The 19,948-nt window shown below is 47.6% G+C and overlaps 1 protein-coding gene across 1 annotated transcript; it reads left to right on the forward strand.

Annotated features, from left to right (window-relative positions):
• Nucleotides 1–9,502: 9,502 nt before the first annotated feature.
• Nucleotides 9,503–19,636, forward strand: LOC121856575 (repetitive proline-rich cell wall protein 1-like). The gene is made up of 2 exons (XM_042352193.1): nt 9,503–9,526; nt 18,941–19,636. The coding sequence occupies exons 1-2, from the start codon at nt 9,503–9,505 to the stop codon at nt 19,634–19,636; spliced, it is 720 nt and encodes a 239-aa protein (XP_042208127.1).
• The last annotated feature ends 312 nt before the right edge of the window (nt 19,637–19,948 follow it).

The raw sequence follows: 19,948 nt of genomic DNA on the forward strand, positions 1-19,948 counted from the left end.
CTACACGTTCCGCAAACCATCTACACGTTCCGCAGACCACTTACATGTTCCGTAGACCCCCTACATATTCCGTAGACCACCTACACGTTCCGCAGACCACCTACACATTCTGCAGACCACCTACACGTTCCGCAAACCATCTACACGTTCCGCAGACCACCAAGAACGTGAGGGTGTGGCACTAGTTAGGGTTGTTATCAAGTATTCAGACAAGACGCGAGAGAGAGCGAAAAAAAATACAGCTGCTTGAAGGAATTGTTTAGTTGGGAGTGCTGGGCGGTCCTACTGATGGTGGTGATAGTGGGGTGATGGTGGGGTGGTGGGGCGATGGTGGGGTGGGGGTGATACAGGCCTTTACAGGGTGATGGTGGAGGTGATATGGGGTGATCGTGGGATGATAGTGTGGTGATGGTGGGGTGATATGGTGATGGTGGGGTGATAAGATGGTGGGGTGATGGTTGGGCGATGGTGGGTTTTAAATTAGACAAATTTAGATTTAGGCTCGAAACAGGTAAACATTGGTTTGGAAATAGAGTAGTGGGCGAGTGGAACAAGTTACCAAACATCATCATTAACTCGAATACGCTGGATAGCCTCAAACATACAGTAGGTTGGATGGATATATGAGCAATAGGGGTTGGGGGTAAATGGGACTGCCCAGTATGGGTCAAAATGGGATGATGGGTTTGAGTGAGGGGCATGAGGGCAATGGTGTGTGTTGAGGTACTGGGCAAGGGTGTGTGTTGAGGTACGGGGCAAGGGTGTGTGTTGAGGTACGGGGAAAGGGTGTGTGTTGGGGGTACAGGGCAAGGGGTGTGTGTTGGGGTACAAGGGCAAAGGGTGTGTGTGTTGGGGTACAGGGCAAGGTGTGTGTTGAGGTACAGGGGCAAGGGAGGGTGTGTGTGTTGGGTACAGAGACAAGTGTGTGTTAGAATTTTGGGGCAATGGTGTGTGTTGAGGTACACGGGGCAAAGAGGGTGTGTGTTAGGGTACAGGGGCAATGGTGTGTGTTGGTACAGGGCAAGAGATTATTTGAGTACAGGGCAAGGGTGTGTGTTGGGAGTACAGGGCAATGGTGTATGTGTTGGGGTACAGGGCAAAGGGTGTATGTGTGTGTGTGTGTTGTGCATGAAACAAGGTGTGGGGGGGTGCTGTGATTGGGGGCACCCAGTGATGGCCCAAACAATCCACGTGAGTCACACCTCTCCTTTTCCTTCCCTCTTATCCCCACTATCTCCCTTTAACCCCCTCCCACCCCACTCCCTCTCACCTCCCTCTCACCTCCCTCTCACCTCCACTCCCTTTCTATTTCAACCTCAATCCTCAAATATAGAAACAGGTCTTTGGAGGGAGGGGGAGGGAGGGAGGGAGGGACTGAAGGCTGTGAAGGAAAGGGGGTAGAGTGGGAGGGAGGGAGAGGAGGAGGGGCTAGAAGGCTGTGAAGGAAAGGGGTAGAAGTGGGAGGAGGGGAGGGAGGGAGGGAGGACTGAAGAGCTGTGAAGGAAGGGGGTAGAGTGGGAGGGAGGGGAGGGGAGGGAGGGAGGGACTGAAGGCTGTGAAGGGAAAGGGGTAGAGGTAGGAGGAGGGAGGGAGGGAGAGGCAGAGGGCAGCGAAGGGGTAGAGTGGGAGGGAGGGAGGGAGGAGGGAGGGACTGAAGGCTGTGAGAGGAAAGTAGAGTGGGAGGGAGGGAGGGAGGGAGGGAGGGACTGAAGGCTGTGAGAGGAAGGGGTAGAGTGGGAGAGGGAGGGGAGGGAGGGACTGAAGGCTGTGAAGGAAGGGTAGAGTGGGAGGGAGGGAGGGAGGGAGGGAGAGGACTGAAGGCTGTGAAGGGAAAGGGTAGAGTGGGGAGGGAGGGAGGGAGGGACTGAAGGCTGTGAAGGAAAGGGGGTAGAGTGGGAGGGAGGAAGCGGGAGGGGGGAGGGAAGCGTGTAAAAGAAGGGAGGGAGGAATGAACTTTCGACTTAGTTTCATCCTCACCCCATCCCCCTCCATCAGGGGTGGTCTAGACCTGCACCTTCAGGTAGGTCCTCGCTCAGGTGGTCCCAGCCTCAAAAGCCCCGCCACCTGCCCTAGATGGTGCAGGGCAGAGCGTTAAGCCGGGCCGTGTGGTGGTGGTGGTGGTGGTAGTAGTGGTAGTAGTGGTGGTGGTGGTGGTGGTGGTAGTGGTGGTTGATAATGGTTGTGATTGGTGCGTGGTTTGTTGTTGTTGTTGTTGGCAGGGGTGGAATTGTTGATGATTGTAGTATACAGTAGAAAGTGGTGGCAGTGGTGTTAGGAGCAATGGTGGTGGTAGTGGTGGTAGTGGTGGTGGTGGTAGTTGTGGTGGTGGTGGTGGTGGTGGTGGGTGGTGGTGGTGGTAGTTGTGGTGGTGGTAGTTGTGGTGGTGGTAGTGGTGGTGGTGGTAGTTGTGGTGGTGGTGGTGGTGGTGGTGGTAGTTGTGGTGGTGGTGGTGGTGGTAGTTGTGGTGGTGGAGGTAGTTGTGGTGGTGGTAGTTGTGGTGGTGGTAGTTGTGGTGGTGGTAGTGGTGGTGGTGGTGGTGGTGGTGGTGGTAGTTGTGGTGGTGGTGGTAGTTGTGGTGGTGGTGGTTGTGGTGGTGGTGGTGGTGGTGGTAGTTGTGGTGGTGGTGGTGGTGGTGGTAGTTGTGGTGGTGGTGAGGTGGTTGTGGGGTGGTGGTAGTTGTGGTGGTGAGGGTGGTGGTTGTGTGGTGGTAGTAGTTGTGAAGGTGGTGGTGGTAGTTGTGGTGGTGGTAGTTGTGGTGGTGGTGGTAGTTGTGGTGGTGGTAGTTGTGGTGAGGTGGTGGTGGTGGTGGTAGAGTTGTGGTGGTGGTGGTAGTTGTGGTGGTGGTAGTTTGTGGTGGTGGTGGTAGTTGTGGTGTAAATTAATATCTTTAAGTAAAAGAGACAAAACGAATTTAAACAAGTGACGAAATAAGTGAGAGAGAAACGTCGATAAAAGAGGATATAGGAGAGAGAGAGAGAGAGAGAGAGAGAGAGAGAGAGAGAGAGAGTACAGCACAGGGTGGCACTACAAAGCAACAACGCAACACACTACAGCAACACACACAACACAATAAAAACACAACAGCACAAGACATGAACAACACAAAACACAACACAATAACACAACATAACAACACTTCATAATAACAACACAACACAATAACAACACAACACAATAACAACATAACACAACAACAGCAACACAACATGATAACACAACACAACAACAACAACAACAGCAACACAACATGATAACACAACACAACACAACAACACAGCAACACATCATAATAACAACACAGCAACAACACAACAGAGGCGGCAGCTACCATGTGGTGGTTTGACTAATAGTTTGGCCCAAAAAAGTGTGAGACATTAGCATAAAATAACTTACTTATACTTTTACTTTCTCCTCAACCCCTCTCCTTCCCTCCCTCTCTACCCCTCTCCCTCTCAACCCCTCTCCTCCCTCCCTCTCCCTCTCAACCCCTCTCCCTCTCAGCCTCTCCCTCCTACCCCTCCTTCCCCCTCCCTCCCTCCAGTCCTCTCTCGTCTCCTATCCCTCTCCCAGCCCTCTCTCCACTCCTTCCCCTACCCCCCCCTCTGTCCTCCCTCATCCCTCTCTCGTTTCCTATCCTTCCCTCCAGCACTCTCTCCTTCCCATTCACCTCCCACTCTATCCCTCTTTCCTCTCCCTCTCTCTCCATCCACCCACCTTCCCTCTCAGTACCTACCTGCCACTACCTGCACCACTTACCTGTTAGTGGCTGTTGTTCCCAGGTGTGACCCTCCACCACTACCCGCGCCACTACCTGCACCACTACCTGCACCACTTACCTGTTAGTGGCTGTTGTTCCCAGGTGTGACCCTCCACCACTACCCGCGCCACTACCTGCACCACTAGCCGCGCCACTTACCTGTAAACACAAGACAGGGGTTTGTAATGTTGGGCTAAAGAACAATATTAACACACATAAAATACTATAACACCATACTCACACACCATACACCATACTCACACACCATACACCATACTCACACACCATACACTATACTCACACACCATACACCATACTCACACACCATACACACCATACTCACACACCATACACCATACTCACACACCATACACCATACTCACACACCATACTCACACACCATACACCATACTCACACACCATACACCATACTCACACACCATAAAAATATAACTAAACACCATACATTATAGCAATATACACCACTACAACACCATAACATAAGACATCACAACACAACACAACACCTGACAGAAGACAGGTTGTGTAGGCTACAGGAGTTAACAGAGCCTGGACGATAACTGTGTATAGAGTGTAGTATGACTGTGTGTGTGTGTGTGTGTGTGTGTGTGTGTGTGTGTGTGTGTGTGTCTAGGGATGATCTGGACACCATTAGGACACAAGGACGATAGAACTGAGGGAGAAAAGGGAAGCAAGAGGAGATAAGGCGAGACGAAAGGAAGGAAGGATGGAAGGAAGGAAGGAATAAATGAGGAAGGAATGAGGGCGAGGAGGAGGAGGAGATTTTCAGGGGTGTTTCTTTCACAAATTACCACTGGAAGTTTGACATCCAAAAATAAATTATGCAAATGAACTTAATGAAGAGACGGTTAAGTTCCTGGTTACCACCCTTTAGGAGAGAGAGAGAGAGATATCCCTAAAACGTTAATAGAATCCTAGACTTTCCTTAAGACAAATGCCCAGTTCACACGTACGTACCCTAAACTTTGCTTCAGAAACTCTAAGACTTTGCTTTCGGGTGGTCCTAAACTATGCATGACGAATGACCTTGGAGTTACAGCGACGCGTGCCTGCCTGCCTGCCTACCTGCCTGCCTGCCTCCCTGCCTGCCTGCCTCCCTGCCTCCCTGCCTCCCTGCCTGCCTGCCTCCCTGCCTCCCTCCCTGCTTGCCTACCTGCTCGCTTGCTTGCCTGCCTGCCATCATCGTCTTGGCTCTAGGCCAGGGTGGTGCTCCAACTATGACCCAGTTACCAGGCAGTGTGTGTATACAGGTCTGGCGGTACTGTACCACTGGCCCGGTACACCTACGCCGCCACAACACTGTCCAATGTGTCCATACGTCTCCAATTTTCCAGTGGAGCGACGGCCAACGGGGGGAGGAAGTGAACCGGGTAAATTCGTTCCTACATCACCAGTTAGGAGGAAAAAATTCAACCTAGGAGCCTGAGAGAATCCTTTATGTGTGGTTTAGATTAAGTGAATCCGTTAAATACGTTCTAGCATTTGCAGTTAAGGGCGAACATTTAACCATACGAGTATCTGTGTATTAAAATAATGTAAGTGTTGGATACATTCTCAACATCTCTATTTAAGGAGAAAATCTAAAATAGAAACCTTTGAGAACCCTTATTTGTGTCTTAGTTTAAACGAATCAATTACATGCATTCTCACACGTCCAGTCAAGGCAGAAAATTAAAAGCATATTACAACCTTGAGCAGCAGCCATCTATGTCTCGTAGCTTAAGTAAACCCAATAGATGCTTTCTCACACGTCTAGATAAGGTTGAAAATATAACGTGGTGGACCTTTTACTACACGGACCCCCCACCCCACCCCACCCCATGCTCCTCGCTGCTCTCACCTCAATTTTCACCAGCCAAAAATTCCAATCTGAGGCCACAATACAGGAGTCTACCCCGAGTCTACCCCGAGTCTACCCAGGCGCCCTTCATGGTCCAGGAATCTGTGGCTGAATGGACAACCCCGTGTGTTAATATTCTTGGTGGCGGTGAAGGAGAGAGCAAAAAGGAGGAACGAAGAGAGGAATCAAGGATGAGCAGGGAGGGAAGGAGAGGGAGAAAAGAAGGGAGAGGAAGAGACACACACACACATATCCAACCATATATGCCTCCCCACACAGCCATAAAAAGTGTTTCTGAGACAATATAAGGCGGCGCCAAGCCTTCGTAAAAGTGTCTATACGTGACAATTGGAACACTCTTGTACCAGCGATACGAGGGGGGTGAAAGGAAGAAGGGTGATGGGGAGGGAAGGGAAGGAGAGAGAGGGGGAATGGAAGGGGGTGAGAAGGATGGAGAGGGGAAGGGGGTAAGGGGGAGAGGGAGGGGATATTATTTAAACTATGGCGACCTGTGGTGTAACGGCCAACATGCTCGCCTCGCAAGCCAGTGGACCCCGGTTCGATCCCCGGGCAGGGTGAAACTATGGGTAAGTTTCTTTGCGCCATTAGCCTCTGTCTACCCAGCAGTAATTGTGGGCCTGGATGTTAATCGATTTGCGGATAGTGTTCCGGGGTAATGGTTAGCCAGTGGAGTTGGCAAGTTGTCCGGTCTTCTCGGACTATTCCTTGACACTGGGTCATGCAGCTCGTTAACTTAGGGTGTGGTTGTTGTGTTGGCGACAGCTTCTACACCTTAAACAAATTCACGCCTTGGTGGCCATTGGGCCGGCCATCCTCGTTACACGAGGAGCAACCATTATATTATTTAAACCATATATGTGCAATTCGTCTTTATAAATTTTAAGCTCGAAGCAAGTCTCTGTGTTTAAGTTACTATTTTGTAATATACAGAGAGTATGTATCTTGTGTAGTATGTGTCTTGTTTAGTATGTGTCTTGTGTAGTATGTGTCTTCTGTAGTAAGTGTCTTGTGTAGCATGTGTCTTGTGTAGCATGTGTCTTGTGTAGTATGTGTCTTGTGTAGTATGTGTCTTGTGTAGTATGTGTCTTGTGTAGTATGTGTCTTCTGTAGTAAGTGTCTTGTGTAGCATGTGTCTTGTGTAGCAAGACCCTGCAGTATGTGTGTCCTAGTAGCATGTGTTGTCCCAGTAGCATGTGTCTCAGTGCAGCATGTGTCCTGTGTAGCATGTGGTCCTGTGTAGATGTGTCCTGTAGAAGTGTCCTCCACAGCATGTGTCCTGTAGCACGTGTCCTTATCCTGTGCAGCATGTGTCCCAGTAGCATGTGTCCCTGTGCAGCATGTGTCCTCAGTAGCATGTGTCCTGTGTGCAGCATGTGTCCTGTGTAGCATGTGTCCAGTAGCATGGTCCTGTGTAGCATGTGTCTCAGAAAAGTGTCTCAGTAGCATGTGTCCTCTGTAGGCGTCCTGGTGTGTAGCATGTGTCCTTGTGTAGCATGTGTCCTGTGTAGCATGCGTCCTGCAGCGTCCCTGTGTAGCATGGTGTGGTCTCTGTAGTGCTGGTCTCAGTAGCATGCCTGTGTAGAAGTGTCCCAGTAGCATGTGTCCAGGTAGCATGTGTCCTGTGTGGCATGTGTCCTGTGTAGCATGTGTCCTGTGTGCTGTGTCCCAGGCATGTGTGTCTCAGTAGTGTGTCTCATGTAGCATATGTCCCAGCAGTGTGTCCTGTGCAGCATGTGTCCCAGTAGCATGTGTCCCAGTAGCAAGTGTCTGTGCACATGTGTCTCAGCATGTGTGTCCCAGGCAGCATGTGTCTCCTGTGTAGCATGTGTCCAGCATGTGTCCTCCAGTAGTGTGTCTCAGTAGTACGTGTGTCTCTGTAGTAAGTGTCTTGTGTAGCATGTGTCCTTGTTTAGCATGTCTCATGTAGTATGTGTCTTGTAGCAAGTGTCTCATAGTAAGTGTCTTGTTTTAGCATGTCTGTGTAGCATGTGGTCTCTCAGTAGTAAGTGTCCTTGTGTAGCATGTGTCTCCAGCATGTGTCTTCTGTAGTAAGTGTCCTGTGTAGTATGTGTCCCAGATAGCTATGTCCCTTAGCAAGGTCTCAGTAGCAAGGTCCTGTAGTAAGCATCCTGTGTAGCATGTGTCTCTAGCAAGGTCCCAGGCATGTCCTGTCATATGTCTCAGGTAGCATGTATCCTCGTACAGGTGTCTCTGTAGCATGTGTCATGTGTAGCATGTGTCCTGCAGCAGCATGTCCTGTGTAGCATGTGTCCTGTGTAGCAAGTGTCCTAGTAGCATGTGTCCTGTCCCTTGTGTAGCATGTGTCCCAGTAGCATGTGCAGTCCCGCAGCAAGTGTCCCAGCAGTGCCAGTCCTATCCCAGTAGCATATGTGTCCTGTGCAGTGCATGTGTCCTGTCCAGCAGGCACGTGTCCCAGTAGCATGTGTCCCTGTGCAGTATGTGTCCCAGCAGCACGTGTCCTGTCCCCAGTAGCACGTGTCTCAGCAGCAAGTGGTCCCCCAGTAGCATGTGTCTCTGTCCCAGTAGCATGTGTGTCAGCATGGTGCAGCATGTTGTCTCTGCAGCACGTGTCCTGTCCTCAGGCAGTATGTGTCCCAGTAGCAAGTGTCTCTGTAGCAAGGTCTCAGTGTAGCAGTGTGTGTCTCCAGGCATGTGTCTTTGTGCAGCAAGGTCTCTGTGCAGTGGCGTGCAGGCATGTGTCCTTGTGTGTAGCAAGTGCATGTCCCAGTAGCATGTGTCCCAGTAGCAAGTGTCCGTCCTGCAGGCATGTGTGTCCCGTGTAGCGTCCTGTGCAGCATGCTGTCCCGTGCAGCATGTGTCCCAGCAGCATGTGTCCCAGTACATGTCCCGTGCAGCCCCAGACATGTGTCCCTGTGCAAGCAGTCCCAGGCATCGTCCTCCTGCAGCAAAAGTCCTGTAGCATGTGTCCAGTAGCATGTGTCCCAGGCAAGTCCCAGCAGCAAGTGTCCCAGGCAGTACGCGGTCCTCTACACTCCCAGCAGCACGTGTCCTGTCCTGCAGGCACGTGTCCTGTGTAAGGTCCGTAGCATGTGTCCTGTCCCCTGTAGCAGCATGTGTCCTGTAGCATGTGTCCCAGTAGTGTGTCCTGCACATGTGTCCTGTCCTGGTGAGGCATGTGTCTGTAGCAATCTCTGTAGCAAGTGCTCTTGTGCAGCAAGGTCTCTGTAGTAAGTGTCTTCTGTAGTATGTGTCTGTGTAGCATGTGTCTCTGTAGTAAGTGTCTCTGCAGTATGTGTCTGTGTGCAGTGTCTTCTGTAGCATGTGTCTCTCTCTAGTAAGTGTCTTGTAGTATGAGAGTCTTGTAGTAAGTGTCTTCTGTAAGTGTCTTGTGTAGCATGTGTGTCTCAGTATGTGTCTCAGTAGCATGTGTCTCAGTAGTAAGTGTCTGTGTAGTAAGTGTCTTGGTGTAGTAAGTGTTTCTGTAGTAAGTGTCTCTGTGTAGTATGTGTCTCAGGTAGCATGTGTCTTGTAGCATGTGTCTCTCAGTAGTATGTGTCCTGTGTGTAGCATGTGGTCTTGTGTAGCAAGGTCTTGTGTAGTAAGGTCTCTGTAGCAAGTGTCTCTGCAGTAAGTGTCTTGTGCAGTATGTGTCTCAGTAGCATGTGTGTCCAGTAGCATGTGTCCTGTCCTGTGTAGCATGTGTCCTCTGTGTAGATGTCCTGTAGTGCGTCTCAGTAGCATGTGTGTCCTGTGTAGTATGTGTCTCTGCAGCATGTGTCTCAGTAGCATGTGTGTCTCAGTAGCATGTGTCTGTGTAGCATGTGTCCTTGTCTCAGTAGCATGTGTCTGTCTCAGGTAGCATGTGTCCTAGTAGCATGTCTTTGGTAAGTGTCTCAGTAGTAAGGTCTCTGTAGTAAGTGTCTTGTGTAGTATGTGTCTCAGTAGTAAGTGTCTCTCTGTAGTAAGTGTCTTGTGTAGTAAGTGTCTCTGTAGTAAGTGTCTTCTGTAGTAAGTGTCTTGTGTAGTATGTGTCTTGTGTAGTATGTGTCTTGTGTAGTAAGTGTCTTCTGTAGTAAGTGTCTTGTCTTGTGTAGTATAGTGTCTTCTGTAGTAAGTGTCTTTCTGTAGTAAGTGTCTTTTGTGTGTAGCAAATGTTGTGTAGTATGTGTCTTGTGTAGTAAGTGTCTTCTGTAGTAATGTGTCTTGTGTAGTAAGTGTCTTCTGTAGTAAGTGTCTTGTGTAGTAAGTGTCTTCTGTAGTAAGTGTCTTGTCTTGTGTAGTAAGTGTCTCTGTAGTAAGTGTCTTGTGTAGTAAGTGTCTTCTGTAGTAGGAGTGTCTTGTAGTATGTGTCTTGTGAGTAAGTGTCTTCTGTAGTAAGTGTCTTGTGTAGTAAAAAGTGTTTCTGTAAGTAAGTGTCTTCTGTGTAGGAAATTATTTCTGTAGCATGTGTAATGTATTAGTAAAAGTGTCTTCTGTAGTAAGTGTCTTGTGTAGTATGTGTCTTGTGTAGTAAGTGTCTTCTGTAGTAGAGGTGTCTTGTGTAGTATTAATGTTGTGTAGCATGTGTCTTGTGTAGTAAGTGTCTTCTGTAGTATGTGTGTGTGTGTGTGTCTTGTGTAGTAAGTGTCTTGTGTAGTAAGTGTCTTCTGTAGTATTGTCTTCTGTAGTAAGTGTCTTGTGTAGTAAGTGTCTTGTGTAGTAAGTGTCTTTGTGTAGTAAGTGTCTTCTGTAGTATGTGTCTTCTGTAGTGGTGCTTGTGTAGTATGTGTCTTGTGTGTGTGTGTAGTATGTGTCTTGTGTAGTATGTGTCTTGTGTAGCATGTGTCTTGTGTATGTGATGTGTCTTGTGTAGCATGTGTGTCTTGTCTTGTGTAGCATGTGTCTTGTGTAGCATGTGTCTTGTGTAGCATGTTGTCAGCTTAATAGCATGTCTTGTCTTGTGTAGTATGTGTCTTGTGTAGTATGTGTCTTGTGTATGTGTCTTGTCTTGTGTAGCATGTGTTTGTGTAGTATGTCTTGTGTAGTATGTGTCTTGTGTAGTATGTGTCTTATGTAGTATGTGTCTTGTGTAGTATGTGTCTTGTGTAGTATGTGTCTTGTGTAGCCTGTGTCTTGTCTTGTGTAGTATATGTGTCTTGTGTAGCATGTGTCTTGTCTTGTGTAGCATGTGTCTTGTGTGCATGTGTCTTGTGTAGCATGTCTTGTCTTATGTAGTATGTGTCTTGTGTAGTATGTGTCTTGTGTAGCATGTGTCTTGTGTGTGTAGCATGTGTGTATGTAGCATGTGTGTCTTGTGTAGTATGTGTCTTTATTGTGTAGTATGTGTCTTGTGTAGTCATGTGTCTTGTGTAGTATGTGTCTTGTGTAGTATGTGTCTTGTGTAGTATGTGTCTTGTGGTATGTGTCTTGTGTATGTGTTGTGTAGTAAGTGTCTTGTGTAGTAATTGTCTTGTGTAATGTGTCTTCTGTAGTAAGTGTCTTGTGTAGCATGTGTCTTATTTATTAGTACTGTGTATCTGTAGTAGCATGTGTCTGTCTTGTGTAGTATGTGTCTTGTGTAGCATGTGTCTTGTAGCATGTGTCTTGTCTTATGTAGTAAGTGTCTTGTGTAGTATGTGTCTTGTGTAGCATGTGTGTTCTTGTGTAGTATGTGTCTTGTGTAGTATATGTGTCTTGTGTAGCATGTGTCTTGTCTTGTGTAGTATGTGTCTTGTGTAGCATATGTGTCTTATTAGCATGTGTCTGCGTAAGGTGTCTTGTGTAGTATGTCTTGTGTAGTATGTGTCTTGTCTTGTGTAGTATGTGTCTTGTGTAGTAGTGTCTTGTGTAGTAAGTGTCTTGTCTTGTGTAGTGTCTTGTAGTATGTGTCTTCTGTAGTATGTATCTGTCTTGTGTAGTATGTGTATGTATGTGTCTTGTGTAGTATGTGTCTTGTGTAGCATGTGTCTTGTCTTATGTAGCATATGTGTCTTGTGTAGTAAGTGTCTTGTCTTGTGTAGTATGTGTCTTGTGTAGTATGTGTCTTGTGTAGTATGTGTCTTGTGTAGTATGTGTCTTGTGTAGTAAGTGTCTTCTGTAGTAAGTGTCTTGTGTAGTATGTGTCTTGTCTTGTGTAGTATGTGTCTTCTGTAGTATGTGTCTTGTGTAGTATGTGTCTTGTGTAGCATGTGTCTTGTGTAGTATGTGTATTGTGTATATGTCTTGTAGTATGTGTCTTGTCTTGTGTAGTATGTGTCTTGTGTAGTATGTGTCTTGTGTAGCATGTGTCTTGTGTAGTATGTGTCTTGTGTAGTATGTGTCTTGTGTAGCATGTGTCTTGTCTTGTGTAGTATGTGTCTTGTGTAGATGTGTGTCTTGTGTAGCATGTGTCTTGTATTGTATAGTATGTGTCTTGTAGTATGTGTCTTGTCTTGTGTAGTATGTGTCTTGTGTAGTATGTGTCTTGTGTAGCATGTGTCTTTATTAGCATGTGTCTTATGTTAATGTAGTATGTGTCTTGTGTATATGTGTCTTGTCTTGTGTAGTATGTGTCTTTGTAGTATGTGTCTTATGTAGTATGTGTCTTGTGTAGTATATGTCTTGTGTAGTATGTCTTCTGTAGTAAGTGTCTTATAGTAGTATGTGTCTTGTGTAGTATGTGTCTTGTGTAGTATGTGTCTTGTGGTATGTGTCTTGTGTGGTATGTGTCTTGTGTAGTATGTGTCTTGTGTAGTATGTGTCTTGTGTAGTATGTGTCTTCTGTAGTAAGTGTCTTGTATAGTATGTGTCTTGTGTCTGGTGTCTTGTGTAGTATGTGTCTTCTGTAGTAAGTGTCTTTGTAGTATGTGTCTTGTGTAGTATGTGTCTTGTGTAGTATGTGTCTTGTGTAGTATGTGTCTTGTGTAGTATGTGTCTTGTGTAGTATGTGTCTTTTAACTGAGCTATTGTCTTGTGTAATGTGTCTTGTGTAGTATGTGTCTTCTGTAGTAAGTGTCTTGTGTAGTATGTGTCTTGTGTAGTATGTGTGTGTGTAGTATGTGTCTTGTGTAGTATGTGTGTCTTGTGTAGTATGTGTCTTGTGTAGTATGTGTCTTGTGTAGTATGTGTCTTCTGTAGTAAGTGTCTTGTGTAGTATGTGTCTTCTGTAGCAAGTGTCTCAGTATATGTCTTGTGTAGTATGTGTCTTGTGTAGTATGTGTCTGTGTAGTATGTGTCTTGTGTAGTATGTGTCTTGTGTAGTATGTGTCTTGTGGTATGTGTCTTGTGCATGTGTCTTGTGTAGCATGTGTCTTGTGTAGTATGTGTCTTGTGTGTAGTATGTGTCTTGTGTAGTATGTGTCTTGTGTAGTATGTGTCTTCAGTATGTGTCTTGTGTAGCATGTGTGTCTTGTCTTGTGTAGTATGTGTCTTGTGTAGTATGTGTCTTGTGTAGTATGTGTCTTGTGTAGTATGTGTCTTGTGTAGCATGTGTCTTGTGTAGTATGTGTCTGTGTATGTGTCTTGTGCAGTATGTCTTAGCATGTGTCTTGTGTAGTATGTGTCTTGTGTAGTATGTGTCTTGTGTAGTATGTGTTCTAGTATATTGTATGTGTCTGTGTAGTATGTTGCTGGTAAGATTACACACACACACACACACACACACACACACACACACACACACACACACCTCCTCTCTTACCTCCTCCTCTCCTTCCCCACCTGCTCTCCCTCTTCCCCATCTATTAATATCTTTGTATTTATCAACCCATCTATTCATCTCCCTCTCTCCTCCTCTCTCCTCCTCTTCCTCCTTCCCTATCCACCTTCTTCACTTACCTCCTCCTCCTCCCTACCATCTCTCTCCTTCCTCTACATTCCTCCTCACGTTTCTCTCCCCTCACTACCAATCTCCCTCTCCCTAGCAACGGGTTTGTAGTAACACAGTGACAAATGGATCCCTTGATGGGTATGAACTCTGCCGTAGAGAGAGAGAGAGAGAGAGAGAGAGAGAGAGAGAGAAAAAAGAAGAGTACAACTTGACCACAATACTCCGGGGCCGCTAATGATAAGGAATGAGCCGTTGTGCTGTTCCTGGGAGACCAAGCTAAGAAGTTGTTGAAGCTGTTTGAAGCTGGGGTGAAGGGCTGAGGTAGCTATGGGTACACGGGGTGAAGCCACGGGGTGAAGGGCTGAGGAAGCTATGGGGTGAAGCTATAGGGTGAAGCTATGGTGTGAAGCTGTTGGGAGAAGTTATGGGGTGAATCTACAGAGTGAAGCTATGGGGTGTTATATCCACTGTCCATCCGTTCGTCCGTCCGTGTTTGGTGTCCGTGCTCTAACTTAACTTCTACTCGGTGGATTAACGTGGAACTTGGTCCGTAGATACAAACTGGACCAAGGACGACACCTATTGATTACCGGTCCACTGGGTTGAACCATCTCCCTTTGACACAGTTTCCAAATAATGACCCCAAGAATATAACTTATTTCCTGCTCCTTGTATGTCAATCAACTCTGGCACAAATATACTCCTCAGGTGTCAAGGAGGACGTGGTTTGACTTTTGGACACCTGGAGCGATGTCCTGTTTGTGTTTTTCCGTCTGTTATTTATGTCCTAAAACTGAGTCTTCGCTCTTGATGTATTCCACCTCGTCCTCCACCTGTAACTCGTCCTCCACCTGGTCTTCTACCTCACCCTCCACCTCCTACACCTTGACTCCATCCAGGGTACTGAACGTTCACCAGGTGCCCTCTACCTACCTGGGGGCCTCAACGCTGAAGAAGGCCAGAACGGTGGGAAATAAATCTCTCTCTCTCTCATGAAACAGAAGGGAGAGACAGGCATAAGAAAAGGAACTCATTATTCCTGTCAATCACTATAAACTTATACATTTTGTCCCACCTAACCTAACCTAGAATCTAACCTAACCCAACGTGAGTCAAATTCATCTCAGTGTTATGTTACAAGTGACGGTAGATGTACCAGCTGGCCCAAACACTTCATCTCTTCAGTATTTGAGTGTTGTGAAGACCTGCCCCCGGTCACACGTAAACCCTCAAGTGAGAGATCTCTGAGTAAAAGGTAATGTTTCTTAGGAGCACACAGCCAGGGGTGGGTTGGGTTAGTCTTCTGTTTGGCTATGGGTGAAATAGTAATGTTATAGAGTTGGCCTTTACCATCTCATTATTGTGTGTGTGTGTGTGTGTGTGTGTGTGTGTGTGTGTGTGTGTGTGTGTGTGTGTGTGTATCTTGTGTGTGGAGTCAAATTCACGACCAGAATTTAAATCGCACCATTTTGAATATTACCACCTCACTGCCTCATTACCACCACCACATACCACACTACACACCCTCGATGCCACACCCCACACCACCACAGCCACACAGCCACCTACCAGGGACCAGGTGTTGCTTTACGCTACCTGGCCACCATCACCACCTGGTTCTTCTCCTGGTAACTGTAACCTAGAGTAGTTCTGGCCTCTCTCTCTCTCTCTCTCTCTCTCTCTCTCTCTCTCTCTCTCTCTCACGTGTGGTCCGTGTCTCTACCCGGCTGATCCTACAGTTGGTGAGACAAGAAAACAAAATGACAAGACGACCACAACCAACACCCCTGACGCTGCTCACTGAGGGGGAGGGGGCGGAGGGGGGTGGAGGGTGGGATGGAGGAGAGGGAGATGAGGGAAGAGGGAGGGAGAAGGGACGAGGTGGGGGGAGGGAGGGGTGGAAGAGGTGGGGGGAAAAGGAAGAAAGGGGAGGAAGAGAAGGTGGAGAAACGAAGAGGGAAGAAGGAGGAGGAAACGAAGGAAGAAGGAGGGGGAAGAAGGAAGGGAGGAGGGAAGAAAGAAGGCGGAGGGAAGGAGGAAACGAGGGAAGACTGGAGGAGGAGGAGAAAAGAGTTGTGTGTGTGTGTTTTTTCATTTTCGAATTAATTTTTTGCAACATCCTTCAGGATATGAAGAGCCTCATTCACACACCACAACACACACACACGAGGTCACCTGGTCTATCTCACTCTTTAAGAACATAAAAAAGATAAATAAATAAATTGAGCATCACTGTGTATAATCTCTCACCATCAACGCCGCCCACGCCTCCTCCCCCTCCTTCCCTCCCTCCTTCCTCCTTCTCTCCTCCCCCTCCTTCTCTCCCTCCCTCCTTCCCTCCCCTCCCTCCTTCCCTGGGTCTGGTGGCGATTCTACGACCTGTCCCCCTCCTCCCCTCCCCACCAGGCAAGTTAAGCAGCACAGGCACATTCAGGTACCCCCACCCCTCCCCACCCACTCATACATCGTCATACGCATATACGATCACATAAGGTATAGTTATATATGATGAGACGCGACACACGCCTACACGCTCATATAAGACGTGCTAGTGAATCCCGAAGGCCTGACATCCTATTAAGGGCGGCGCGGATACAGCATACTGTTGACTAAGCCTTTTTCAGGTATACCAGGAGGTAGTATGGTTGGCACTGCAATGGACAGCCTTTATTCCTCACCATCTGTAAAGGTAGGTACTAATTCACAGCTGGGTGAGTTAGGGGTGCCCTGGGAGCGAACGAGCGACATCAAGAATAGGAGTTGAGCGCTGTGTCCACTCAGCCACCGCACTCTTGTATTTAAGGCATCGGCATACACTGTAAGGTGCACACATACACGAGCATACAGGAAATACACACACACACACACACACACACACACACACACACACACACACACACACACACACACACACACACACACACTGTTGAGTCAAAATCGTTACTTCATTAACCAATCAAAACGCGATGCAGCAGAGACAAGAGCTGTGATTGGACACTGAATCGTACATTATCATACACCTGTTATACACGTACACAGTATTAAACTTACATGGTCATACACATATACACTCATACACAGTCATACAAACAAACAATCATGCACATAATTATCATGTCATACAAACTGTCATAACAAACATACAGTCACAGTATATACTTTACAGACAGTCATACAAACATACACACATCACTACCCCGTCACCTCACTACAGGTTCACCGCCAGGAACAAATTACGACAGCTACGCCAGACGAACGCTCGCCAGTATGGTGGGCTATGGTCACTGACGGAGGTGTTCCTGATAACTAAAATCCACAGATGGTAAACAAACAGACCTGACATTACCAGTGAGGCAGGGGGGGAAGAGGTGGAGGGGGAGGTAGAGGAGGAGGTGAGGAAGGAGGTGGAGGAGGGTAGGAAGGGGGAGGTGGAGGAGGGAGTGAGAAGGAGGTGGAGGGAGGTAGGAGGGAGGTGGAGGGAGATAGGAAGGGGGAGGTGGAGGGTAGGAAGGGGAGGTGGAGGAGGAGGGTAGGAAGGGATGTGGAGGGGAGGAGGTAGGAAGGGGGGAAGGTGGAGGGTGGGAGGTGGAGGGAGGAGGTAGAAAGGGGGATGTGGAGGGAGGTGGAGGAGGGTAGGAAGGAGGTGTAGGAGGAGGATAATGGGTGGGGGAAGAATGAGGTTGGGAGGGGAAGGAGGAGGGAAGGAAATGGGTGGGCAAGGAAGAGGTTGGAAGACGTGGGAGGAAATGGGTAGTGGAAATAGGTAGGAAGGTGGAGAAGTGGGAGGGAGGAAAAAGGGTGGACGCGAGAACTTCTCTGACTGACTCCTTAACTAAGACTTTTGATAGATTCTTCAAGGTTCACGAGCGAGTTGTAATTATTCGGTCCACATGAAATTTAGGAACCTCCGCTTAAACACCCTAACCAAACCAAACCTAACCTAACCTAACCCTAACCTAACCTAACCTAACCTAACCAAAGCCAAACCTAACCCAACTAACCTAATCTAACCTAACCTAACCAAACCTAACTAACCTAACCAAGCCAACCTAACCTAACCAACCTAACCTAATCTCTACCTTAACCACAACCTAACCAAAACAAGACAGCTTTCACCAGCAATCAACCAGTCACCTTCCTCAGCCACAAGTGGATGCCAGATAGACACCACCAAGTGTTCAGGAATTTATGGTCATAACTGTACATGTTTATGTTAGATCGATGATGGTGGTGACTCTCTCTCTCTCTCTCTCTCTCTCTCTCTCTCTCTCTCTCTCTCTCTCTCTCTCATTATCTCTCTTTAATTCTGCCATTCTTTTTCTCTCTCTTCTTCGCTCTCATATTCCATCTCACTCTTCCTTTCTAGTCTCTCTCTATCTCTCTCTTCTTCTCTCTCTCCTCTCCTCTCTCTCTCTCTCTCTCTCTCTCTCGTTCTCTAACTCTATCTCTCATATTCTCTCTCTCTCTCTCTCTCTCTCTCTCTCTCTCTCTCTCTCTTCTTGGATCAGATTCTCGGAAAAAATGGTAAGTTAAGTTTTTTTTCCGTAAGTGGTACTGGGAAAATGCATCTCACTGACTCACTTCATCAAGGACACCAACACAAGATTCTCAAAGGCTCAGCCGTTTAGAATTACTCTTAACTAATGATACACGAATTAGATTGACTGTCTGACTCATTGACTTAGTGACTGACTGACTGACTTAAACTGACTGACTGACTAGACAATGACCATGACAATGACTGACTGACTGACTGAATGACTTAATGACTGACTGACTGACTGACTGACAATATGACTGACTGACTGACTGACTGACTGAATGACTTAATGACTGACTGAATGACTTAATGACTGACTGACTGACTGACTGACTGAATGACTGACTGACTGACTGACTGACTGCCGTAATTCACACCTTCCCTTCACCTGGAGCCTTGAGGACACAATTAAGGGGTTCACTTAAACTATGAGTTAAAATAATAGTTAACGAGGGATCATGGTTGTGTAGAAACAGTCATTAGATCTGATGATGATTAGGCAGCCTCGCTTATTTCACCTGATGATTACACACTATTGCTCGTCTAAGGAAACCTAATGAAGCCTAACCTAGCCTAATCTAACCTAACTTGACCTAACCTAACCTAACTTGACCTGACCTGACCTGACCTGACCTAACCTAACCTAACCCTGACCTAACTAACCTAACCTTACGACCTGACCTGACCTGACCTAACCTAACCTAACCCTTCCTAACAACCCTGCTTGACCTGACCTGACTGACCCTACTTCGTGACCCTACCAAACCTAGCCTAACTAGAACTAACCTGACCTCTACCTGACCTGCCTGGCCCAACCAAACCTAACTAGAACTAAACCTAACCTAACCGGAGGTGCCTAATCTTCATGTAACCCAAAACTGCTTTAGTAGGTGGCGGAGCGGTTACCATGCTCCACTAAGGAGACTACCCAATTACTATCCGGTTAAGCAGTATTAGTAGTCTACCAGCCAGAGACTAGAGGAGAATAACTGTCCTCGTTCCACCTGTCCTCGCTCCACCTGTCCTCACCTGTCCTCGCTCAACTGCCTCGCTCCACCTGTCCTCGCTCCACCTGTCCTCCGCTCCTGTCCTCGCTCAACCTGTCCTCACTCAACCTGTCCTCGTTCAACTGTCCTCGCTCAACCTGTCCTCGCTCACCTGTCCTCGCTCCCTGTCCTCGCTCCACCTTGTCCTCCTCCACCTGTCCTCGCTCCACCTGTCCTCGCTCCACCTGTCCTCGCTCAACCTGTCCTCGCTCCACCTGTCCTCGCTCACCTGTCCTCCTCAACCTGTCCTCGCTCAACCTGTCCTCGCTCAACCTGTCCTCCGTTCAACCTGTCCTCGCTCCCTGTCTCCGCTCAACCTGTCCTCGCTCAACCTGTCCTCACTCAACCTGTCCTCGCTCCTGTCCTCGCTCAACCTGTCCTCGCTCAACCTGTCCTCGCTCAACCTGTCCTCGCTCAACCTGTCCTCGCTCAACCTGTCCTCGCTCAACCTGTCTCGCTCAACCTGTCTCGCTCAACCTGTCCTCCGCTCAACCTGTCCTCCGCTCCACCTGTCCTCGCTCCACCTGTCCTCGCTCAACCTGTCCTCGCTCAACCTGTCCTCGCTCAACCTGTCCTCGTTCAACCTGTCCTCGCTCAACCTGTCCTCGCTCGATCCACATGACTAGACAGCCTCTTAACTACCCCTTAGTGACCTTGCTAACACGAGAGCCATTAGAGGTCCACACAGTCATCCTGTCATCTGTATCTCCCTGAAACTGTTACATACACAACAACAACATAAACAAAAACAATAATAAAAACAAGAGTAACAAAAACAGTAATAACAACAACAACAATAACAACAACAACAGCAACAACAACAACAATAAAACCGTATAATGGAGTCACACATTTGGCTTCAGGTTTCAATGTGTTTGACCCAAGTTGTCTGAACACTGGCGGGTCGATGTGGGGTGAAACTTAGAGTCATTTA

Source organism: Homarus americanus, unplaced genomic scaffold (genome assembly GCF_018991925.1).
Source record: "Homarus americanus isolate GMGI-L3 unplaced genomic scaffold, GMGI_Hamer_2.0 scaffold60385, whole genome shotgun sequence".
Classification (NCBI taxonomy): domain Eukaryota; kingdom Metazoa; phylum Arthropoda; class Malacostraca; order Decapoda; family Nephropidae; genus Homarus; species Homarus americanus.

Excerpts from the sequence above, each read along its gene's own strand:
- LOC121856575 (XM_042352193.1), top strand. The coding sequence starts at position 9,503 with ATGTGTCCTAGTAGCATGTCTTTG. Across the intron at positions 9,527-18,940 it reads GTCCTAGTAGCATGTCTTTG|AGACTAGAGGAGAATAACTG; the intron begins GTAAGTGTCTCA and ends TCTACCAGCCAG.